This window comes from Psammomys obesus, unplaced genomic scaffold, assembly GCF_907164565.1.
Source record: "Psammomys obesus unplaced genomic scaffold, mPsaObe1.curated_primary_1811, whole genome shotgun sequence".
Classification (NCBI taxonomy): Eukaryota; Metazoa; Chordata; class Mammalia; order Rodentia; family Muridae; genus Psammomys; species Psammomys obesus.
The window spans coordinates 13,807,175-13,817,949 of record NW_026585895.1 but is presented as its reverse complement, the minus strand read 5'-3'; the positions used below and the strand labels follow the sequence as shown (position 1 = coordinate 13,817,949).

General features: G+C 43.6%; 1 protein-coding gene across 1 annotated transcript in view; it reads left to right on the top strand.

The window, feature by feature from the left end:
- The window catches only part of Gad1 (glutamate decarboxylase 1), a 39,127-nt gene that overhangs the window by 13,266 nt on the left and 15,086 nt on the right, over window positions 1–10,775 (top strand). The window contains exons 6-7 of the mRNA XM_055600571.1: window positions 3,261–3,351; window positions 10,173–10,285. Coding sequence (XP_055456546.1) covers window positions 3,261–3,351; window positions 10,173–10,285 — 204 coding nt within the window. The remainder of the gene's footprint in view (window positions 1–3,260; window positions 3,352–10,172; window positions 10,286–10,775) is intronic.

Below are 10,775 nucleotides of genomic sequence, written 5' to 3'. Positions count from 1 at the left end.
ATCTATCTATCTATCTATCTATCTATCTATCTATCTATCTATCTATCCATCTACCCATCACCCATCCGCTAAAGCACAAAATGTCTCTCAAACAAAACACATAATTTTGTCATGATAGCATCTCATGCCTGTGGTCAGAGAAAGCATATCATTAGTTTCTTGTGTGAGGCCACTGAGATGCATAGTCTGAGGCCATACACTTCCGGTCAGCACAGCAGCTTCCAGGGCAGACATCTGCATTTACAGAGTACAGAATCTTCCACACTGTGTGGAACTTCCTGCTGCCCTTCACAGCGTCAGCCCTGGCTGAAGGACACCCATTGCCGCCGTGTCAAAAGCCAGCTCCTGGTTGCTGGCCTGCAATTTGGAGAATCCATTCAAACGGTAGACTAAACCTGACACCCATCCATCGTGCGTCAACAGCCAAAATAATGAATTGAGTTTTAATAACGAAAACATGATGTTCCAGGTACAGCCTAGGAAGCGATATGGTGGCATTTGAAATTGCCCTATGAATTAACAAAGGGCCCAGCATGTACCGATTTTCTGTGAAACTGTCGCAGAGACCAGGCAGCCTTCAATCAGAGCAGCCACTCAACGGATTGCTGCGCTTGTTCCTTTTTTTAACTTCTCATTATGGAAATTTTGAATTGATACCAAAGTAGAATTGTATAATGAACCCCATGCACCCGGCACCCAGCTGTAACTCTCACCGACTCCTGCTGACGTCATTTCACCCTGACCCCTTCTCTGCATGGTATGGGAGCAAGTCCCAAACAGAATAGTATTGCATCGACACCGTCATGCACTATAAAAAATAAAAAAAATCATGTCTGTGTTCTAGCTTTAAAAACTATTTCTTAGTACTATGAAGTATTCAATTGCTGCGTGAATATAGAAGTGCTTTTGTAGCTGTTTCAGTTCTCTTGAGTCAGGGCCCAGGTGAGTCCCTGCACATCATGGTTGGCTTACACACATCTTATTCAATAGACTTCTTCCTTCATCTCTTTCTTCCTTGCAGTTTGCCTGTTGGAAAAACTTACTTTGAAACAGCTTTCTCTCCCTACCTGACATAAAACTGTGCATTGCTCAGTGTCCTGTCTGTCAGAATGAAAATCAGAATCTGGGTTTGGACCCGGTGGGGCCTGCTGAGAAAGCCAGTACTTAAGAGGTGACATCAAGAAGACCCCCAGTTTGAGGATAGTCTGGGCTATATAACGAGACCTATCTAGAAAAAAAGTATAAAAGAGAGAAAATTATGAGAAGGGAGGGAGGGAGGGACGGAAGAGAAAACTGACATCTGAACGAGGTTGCTGCTCAGTGGGAGCTCTGTTAGAGGCTTCTGGAGGCAGAGGTCGCAGCCATCCGATAAATGGCCTTTGGGGATTCTGCGCTTTACCTCAGCGGCCAGACCACTTCACTTTCTGTCAGTCTTGGTCTGTGTCCATGCGTCCTGCCGCACTGGGGTGGCTTTACTGCAGTATCAGGTAAAGTGTGATTGAGCTTATTTGTAACCCAGCATCAGCCCAGAATGAAAGAACTGGTTTTTAAAACCCAGTTGCCAAATGGGCACGGTTATATACTTTAATGGATTTCAATGGAAGTATTTCTTTCAACTTTTATCATTTGACAATTCATACATGTATACAATGTATCTTGATTACATACACCCTAACTCCCCCTCCCACTCTCTGTGGCTCCCCTCACCCCCCCTCCTATCTTCATGTTGTCTTTTTAATTTTTTAAAATAATCTACCAAGTCCAATTAGTGTTGCCTGAACATGCCTGGGTGTGGGGCCTTCTACCTGAGGGTGGCACCCACCTGCAGCCATGTCCCTGAAGGAAAATGACTCCCCATCACCCAGAACATTTTCAGGGAAGAGAATTAGATGAGGACCATTCAAACACTAGCTCTGACAGTTATTCACAGACGAAGGCGGTTTTTACCAGAAACATAGCAGTCAGCAAATTTCCACAACACCATCCTCTATGTGTCACACATTCCCTAGATAATCTGTTGTGGTGATTCCCTCATGACAGCTGAGCCAAGCCTGCTGATGGGGAGTTGAGTCTTTGGTGAACATCAAGTTAGCAAAAACTTGGCAAAAGCCATAAATTAGCACACCGCAGGCTGCACAGAACTTCTGAGTCACAGAATATACATGTTTCTGTGCTCAGTAACTGAGTGAGGACCAGTCTGCCTCCTCCTAGAGGAGATGCGGGTCAGCTCAGCTCCAGAGAGTGATAGTTGGTCTCTGCGTCAGGTCTGACTGGAAACTTCCCCCAGGCTGGGTTTGAACCACAAAACTCTGAGGTCTACAGCCTCTTCTTCATTATCCAATCTCAACTTGGCCTTTTTTTTTAAAAAAATACTTTTTAAAAATTTTATTTCATGTGCGTTGTGAGTGGCTATGTGGGTGCTGAGAATTGAACCCGGGTCCTTTGGAAGAGCAGACGATACCTTTAACCACTGAACCATTTCTCCAGCCCCTCAACTTGGCACTTAAAATCTCTGGGATATTGAACTAAAAGATGCAATGGAAATTTAAAAAAAAATAGGAACTACCACATCCGTCAGTAGGGAGTTAAGACGGGGTCTTACTCTGTAATCTAGGCTGGCCTTGAACTCACAGTCCTCTTGCCTCTGCCCCCAACAAGTGCCAAGATCACAAACATTTACCACACTGGTAAATGTCTCATAACTGAAGATAAATAAGTGTGACAGACGAGCTCAGCTGAAAGTCAACAAATAAGATATTGTACATCATGGTTCAGTTTATGATCCTCAATATTTGCATGTATGTTTTTTTTATTTTATTAATTTATATGGATGAATGTTTTGCCTGCATATGGTACGCTTGCATATGCCTGTGTACCACGAACATGCAGTATTCACAGAAGCCAGAAGAGGGCGTCAGTTCATCTGGGATAAAGTTACAGATGGTTATAAGCCACCATGGGGGTGCTAAAGATGGAACCTGTGACCTCTGGAAGAACAGCCAGTGTTCCTAACCACTGAGCCATTGTTCCAGCCCCAATTTTCAACTTTTTAATTTAAATGCATGCTGCCTTAGAAACACAGACATCCGAGGGCATCGTTGGCGCTGCTGTTGGTCTCCCTCATCATCCTCCTCCAGAACTCTTGGAGAACTCTGTCAGACCACAGGATGGAAGTCACATCCATGGACTGCAGCTCTTTTGCTCTGAAGAGAGCTTGAAAAGTCTGGCTTTGCCTTACTGCTTCCCTGTTTCCTCTCTAGGTCACCCTCGATTCTTCAACCAGCTTTCTACTGGTTTGGACATCATTGGTTTAGCCGGAGAATGGCTGACATCAACCGCCAACACCAATATGTAAGTCTCATGGATTCTTTTCCTAGAAGCATACATGATGTATATGACTTGTTAAAAAGTTCAACTCTAATGGTTCTGTTCTCCCATAGTTCATTTTTCTCATAAAATCTTTTACAGTAGCCCCAAGGTGAGAAACTATTCTTGACTAATGTAATAAGAGCATGCTCATGAAAAATGGTAACTAGCTTTGAAATTTCTGTGTGAAATTGTGTAGCAGATTGTTTCTTTCTCTGAGTATACTTTTTTTTGCTTGTTGGGTTTGGGTTTTTGGCCTTTTCGAGACAGGGTTTCTCTGTGCAGCCTTGGCCGTCCTGGAACTCACTCTGTAGACCAGACTAGCCTCAAACTCACAGAGATCTGCCTGCCTCTGCCTCCCCGAGTACTGGGATTTCAGGCATGCTCCAGTGCGCCTGACCTGAATGTCCATCTTAAAAGGTTGTTCTTTCAGCTGTGATTTTGGTTTCCTTTCCCATCCAAACACATCGGTACTTACCTAGGCTGCATTTCCTCCCTAGTCAACTTATTATTAGCCACAAATCAGTTTGATCAACTGATTAACTAAAAATTCTACAACATCTACCTACTGCCGATATAGCATGAATTCATGTCAAAATAACTGAGCTTTTTGAAAACCTCGACTTGCTTATGTAGACAATACTTTAATTTATTTCTGGACTCTTTTAAATTTGTAAGAAACTTATTCTAAGATTTTCAAGGTCCAAGCACAACCTGTATAGTCTTAGCAATCTCCCAAGATATTTCTGTATGTTTATATGTTATTTCTGGGGATAAGAATACATCACAAGATATGGAGGCTCATCATAGCTTAAGGATGATTATCCTTTCCCTCAACATTAATTGCAGTGTTGTGCCACCATCAATACATTCAGGCAATGGTAGAGCATTCAATTAAAGTATCTGAAGGAAACTCATGAAGCAAATTTATTACAATAATTTGATAATAACTGCAGAGGAATCACAGGGGTATCTGTCACTGCTGCAATGTTGAGAAGCTAGTTTTTTGTCATTTCTTAATTATTCTGTCACACCAGTGACCAAACCCAGGCCTACAGCGTGCTAAACATGCATTCAGGCCCCCACTCACTCTTCAAGTCTGTGGCAAAGTAGATTATGAAAACACTTACGTGAATGAGTGGGGTTGTGAAAAAGACTACGTGAGAGCAGACAGGGTGCTGGTTGTTCAAGTTCAGGGTAGCCGTGGCCAGCCACAAGGCCAAAAGGACATCTTTAAGCTAAAAATGGCTCATGTGCACCCCAAGGCTGCCTAACACTGTGACCCAAAATAATAAAACTACATTTGGAAGTTCAGACAAAACTTTAAAGCTAAATAGGGCAAGCAGGGCCTTTTGTACTAAAAGGCATAAAAATTCAGCTGATGAGAAAATGAAAGGGGTTTTGTCATACTCCCTGCTCATGACGTCTGCATGGTGTGTACATGTTGGATCACTGAGACTTCAAAAGACAGGAGTCCAGGTCAGAGAAGCAACTGATCCATGACCTCCCCAACCCCCCATCTCCCTTTGCAAAGTTTATTATGACTTGTAAAATAAAATATTAATCATTGTCAAGCACATCGTCAAACACCATAACATACTAATTATAACTTGGAGAAAATATGCTAATGCTTAATTGTAGCATCTAACAGGAAGGAAAAACTTAAACTAGAAAATGCAGTCTTTGATTTAACCCAGCGATTTAGGAAGTAAGTGGGAAAAGCAGTAAGGGGTGTGTGTGTGTGTGAATCTGGGTTGGGGATATGGCTCAGTGATAGATCACTCGATGAGCATCTTTAAGGCCACAGGTTTGATCTTCCCTGAACTACCCCCCCATACCCATAGTTACATAGGTACTGCATTCACTGAGTCTTTAAATATGTGTTCTGCAGGCCTCTGGCTGTAGTTTCTAATGTGTATTGATATTCACCAATATCAAGGTGAATAAAAAGAGTCCACCCCTTTTAACCATTTATGACTAGGTCTTCTCCTAAAAGCTTTTCTTAGCTGGGTGCAGTAATCCCAGCACTTGAGAAGGCAGAGAGGCAGGTGGTTCTCTGTAAGTTCAAGGACAACATGGTCTACAAAGCGGGTCCAGAGCAGCCAAGGCTACACAGAGAAACCCTGTGTCAGGGAGTGGTGGGGGAAGCTTTTCTTGAACCAGCAAACTCTCATAGATTTTTCCCCCTTTTGGTCTATATTAATAAAAACAAAATCCTTTGCACTTCCTTTAGCTCAGCTGAGCTACGAGGCACTAAAATATGTCCCAGCCATCTGAGGTCAAGGCCAAGCTAGCTAAATGACACATAGCAATTGCCTCTCCGCTGAACAGGAGGTATTTGTAAAATATGATTCGATTCCAACAGATCGATAGAGAAGGTTATTTAAAATAGTGAGAGAGTTCCTGTCAGCTCTGGAGACAGGCGTTGTGTGAGGAAGTGATAACTGTTCTCTAGGCAGCCTCCTCAGCCAGGAGCCCTTGAAAATCATGGCATGTGACAGCGTCGCAGGTGCTCGGGTAGCATTTGCTCCCTTGTGACAATTCCTTCTTCGGCTAGGAGCACCATTCCAAGTGAGCCTGGGCAGGACTGGCAAGGACTGGCCAGTTTTATTCTGGCCAGTTGTGATTTAACTACTGATTTGCTCCCCCTCCCGACCCCACATCCATTGAGTTTGGGTAGTACTAGTGAAAGAGTGTAATTACCATCTTCTGAAAAGTCCTTTCAAAGAATGATCCAGTATCTTCGGTCAGGTGGCAGGGCAGGGCCTCTGACTGGCTAGCAGAGAAAGAACGTTCATGTCCATGCTTTTATATCAGCTTGTGCATGCAGTTCTGGGAGCTGTTCCCCCAGGGAAGGAATAAGCAGGATACAACAAAACCTCTGTGGCTATGTAGCTGTTCTGGGCATGTACCCCTCTCGTCTTCTAAAGCGAGTCCACCCAGAACAACTGTGCATGCGAGTTGTGTAAGCAACAGCGCCCGATGTAATGCGTGATTTCAACAGCAAGATCTGCCTTACCCCTTCGCCGTGAGCTTGAGGGTCTCACACATCTATTGCTTTATTTTTATAGAAGTTACACTGGAGATATTTCCTGTGGAGTTTTTAGTCGTCATACATGAAAGGGCAAGCTGTTAGAGCAGAGCCTGCCACAATCAGTCCCCATTTGTCCTGGAGATCCCATTTTTCTGACCCTGAAACCAACCACTGAAATCTGACACATCTCAGTGTTCCTCTGAGCTTCTATGTTTTCCTCAGGAAAAGCAGGGGCAATGATGTCCCTACTGAGAGGTTCTGAAGATCTAACAATGGCTACATCCTAAGACACCCATACCCCCAGGATAGGTAGGCACACAGAGCCTTCTGGCTCTTGCTTCTAACTCTTGTCATCTCTGGACAAAAGAACATCTCCCCAAGTTTCCCTTAAGTATCTTTCTTATGTAACATGCCACATCTGTAGCGAGATGAAGTCTAAAAGGATTATGACAGCAGCCATCGTGCAAGAGTCTTTCATTAAAGTCCTTAGCCTCAAAGACACCAAAAATCACAGGTTTCTTTGTGCCTTTCTGGTTCATATTAGACCATGAAGCTCTCAGCTACAATGCTTACTGCTGGGGTCCAAGCCCTTACTTTCTGTTTCAAAACTCAGGGAAACAAGAGGGCATGATTGGTGAGGGGCTGAGGAAAAAAAAAAAAAAAAGGAAGGGAAGGAATCAGGGTAAGCAGGAAGGTAGCATTACTGCTAAGGAACCTCAGAAGCCACACAAGACACTTTCCATAGTGATTGTTCGGCCATAGCCAGCCCCGTGATTATGTGTAAGGAAGTTAAAAGAGAAATCTGTCACTCTGAAAAGACTAGTGAAGGAAAAGACAGCCAATACAGTTAATGGCTGGCAGACGGCAATATCACAGCAACAGCGTCTTAACAATCGTTTACTTTAATTCTGAGTACATCTCACCGACAAGGTGAGGTGAACTGTCAAGGAGCCGACCTATCTCCCCATTCAGGGTCCTCCCTCAGCTTCCCCCCATCCTGCTCTTTTAAATCCTTACTTCCAAACCTGTTTTTACGCTGTAGCCCAAGGTCCTTTTTCCGATCTCGGATCTGTAATCATGAACTTTGACTTCAGCACCCCACCAGTTTCTTCTGGATCTGCATTGACCTTTGATCCCTTGCCTCCATCTTTTACCTGTCATTTAAGGAAGGGGTTCCTAACCTGCGGTCCGGGTTGTAAAAGGAGGAGTTTCTTACAATTGCACACAAAATGATGTGCATATCCACGCCTTTTACCTGGAGATAGTGGGCTATAGTCTTCCTAGGATTCCTACAGGGCTCTGTGGTCCAATTAAGTCAAGAGTTACTGATCTAGGGTAAGTTTCAAAGCCTTTCATAAAGATACAGCTACGGGAAAACCCCTCTCACTATAATCAGAAATATGACCCAAAATGGATAGGCAGAGTCAGAGGTGTCTGCAACAAAACTTCTCATTGGCCCATTTGTCAGATTATGAATCAACAGCCATGACCAGTAAGCATCCAGAGAAACTTTTGCAAATGTGTACTTGTCCTAGGCACACACAGCTCTTCTCTTCCAAAAGGTTTCTCCCAGCTGCTAGGAGAGGAAGGATGTAATGACTTAAGTTTGAGAGTCAGTATAGTAGCAGCTGTGAGAAAACTGGTCCCTCAGTCAAAGCCAGAGACCCTCAAACAAGGTGCACCTAGGTCCAGGAGCAAATGCTGGATTTACCCTAGTAGCTTCCATCTCAAGCTTGGGAACTGTCTCATCACATCTGTCTCCTCCGAAAATAGAGGCTGTGAGGCACAGAACAGCCTCTCTGTGTCTGGTGAACAGAACTGAAAGGAAGCTTGGGAACCACATACCTAACATAGATAAGGACTCAGAAACACATGAGACCAGTTAGACTCCTGATGGAGTTCTAGACTCTTGCCGTGAAGGGAAGGGCCAAGTTCCTGGTCCTTGCCAAGGAAGACTGATTCGTGGAATGTGAGGGCTAAGCTGATCCTATCCTGCAACACACATCAAGCTGTGGTTTTTTGTTTCACACACTCATATAGTTCCTACCTGAGCGTCTAATACTGATTTGCTTCTAACTCGGCTTTCATCCAGTCCCTTCAGGTAGTTTTGGTATTGTGGTGTGTGTTTCCACTGTTCCTTTCCTTGACCTACAGATATTTCTTATTGTTATTTGATATTGTGAGATCCAGGCACACAAACTACCACTAGGACCTCTTTGCCACGTGAACATTTTGGCCATCCCAACATTTGCGACTGTGGAACTGCTGTGGAACTGTAGATAATACATTTGCTCAGTAATGTGGAGATGCAACCCATGAGCTTGCCTCTTGCTGCACTCGGCATCTCAGGCTAAACCAGGAACCCTTCTCTTCTTCTTCCTTTATCAGGCCATCAGACATGAGGGAGTGTTGGTTGCTACGGTGATGGGGCTCAGAGCACAGCCAAAGCATGAGTGTGACCTCCAGAGGTGATGGTAACTGAACACAAGTCTTCCAAGGGTCTTTCTTCCAAAATCTCAGGGGACCTCCAAGGAATGGACATGTTCCTTTTGAAAAAAAAAAAATCCTTCTTCTCCTCCCACCAGACGTATCCTCAGGATCCTCATGGGTCTTCTTCGTCTGCTTGTATTGCCACATGATTAATGTGACTGCTTTTTTTTCCCCTTCCTGATTAAAGCGTATTGGCCTCACCTGTGGTTTTACGTAAAGCAATGGTTATCTCATTCTTGAAATAGCTTTTCTAAATCATTAAGCAAGATTCTCATTAGTCTTTGGCATTGGCATTCAACCCCAAACCCCGAAATGATGACAATGCCTTCTGTATCACTCGGCTGGGTCCATCTAGGCATCTCTTTTCAGCTAGGATGGTCTTGGCTCAGCCTATAGACACTAAAGCTTAAGAAATTTAAGGCAAAACAAGAAAAAGAGCCTCAGAGTTTAGTAAAGAGATTCTGTCTTTGGACTCAGTGGATGGTCTTTCTTGACTTCTCTTGGGCCCTGCTTAGTATCCGATCTCGCTGCAATGGCTGTCCTACCGTACAGTGATGCTGCTTTGAACTTCTTTTAGAAAGAACATGGCTTGCTTCATTTGCATCTGTTTGTTGGGAGACACATGAAACCTGCCAGAGTAGCTGATGCTCAGAGCCAGATATGCATGCAAGTTGACTGTCCTCTTATTATTTATAATTTGTAATTAGAAAATCATCACTTCTAATTATTTTTGACAGATATTGACTCCAGAGAGTTATAGATACATAGTATTCCTTAGGGATTATTAGAAGAAAGAACACGCAGATAATTACATTAAGATCTTTAAAACACGGGTCAATATTCCCAATTATGTTCAGAGTCAGCTTTCGGATGTTTACATTGTTTCTGAAAGATAGACTTTAGCCCTGCCTATAAGCATGAAACTGACAGTCCTTCTAAAAAAAAAAAAAAAAAAGATGGTTGAACCGATTGTAAGTAGAAGCTAAAATGCAGTGTTTCAAATTGTCCTGGTGAGTCCTTGCCTCTGGGTGAACCAGACCTGAGACAGGCGAGGCCCTCTTTTGCTGGTGAAATAGTTCACAGCAGACTTTCCACCACCTCTCTTGGTGGCCCAGGCTGCTTTTTCACACCTCAGGACTGGCGGACGTGTAGTTTCAGGAAACAAATCATTTTAGGGATTTTTGAGTATCCATTTTTGGTGCCCAACTACAACTGCTGAACTGTGTTTGTCAAATAAAGGCTTATTTCTTTCCGTTCCTTCTTTCTTTCGTCGCTGCTCCAGGTTCACGTATGAAATTGCACCCGTGTTTGTTCTCATGGAACAGATAACACTGAAGAAGATGAGGGAGATCGTTGGATGGTCAAGTAAAGATGGCGATGGGATATTTTCTCCCGGTGGGTTTCTTACCTGTAACTGATTGCCCTCAACACTGCCCATGTAGATCCTGCTATTCTTTATTAAGACAGCTAACAAATGTCAATTACAGAGATTAGTTGGTGTCATTACAACATTTGCATATATGCTTAGGTTACGGTCGCTGACCTTCACCTCTGCCTCCCCGTCTTTGTCAGGAAGAAGGCTGCCAAGAATGCTACCACCCTATGAACTAACTAACCCAGGCTGTGTCTGGGTCATGTTAAGAGCTGCTGTTCTGACAACAGCAGAACTAGGGATCAGTGACTCAGACCATCAATTAACTGACTTCAGCCCAAATATTGTATCAACTTTAGCCTCTAACTCAAAGTAGATACTATAAAAATCTTTAAAGACTGCTATTCTTGGGGTAAGAAGCAGTTATAGCTGGTGCTAGAGGCAGTGTGATTGCATTTAGGGGAAAAGAAGAAATAAGAATACACTTGTCCAGGCAGTTCAAGCAGACCACAA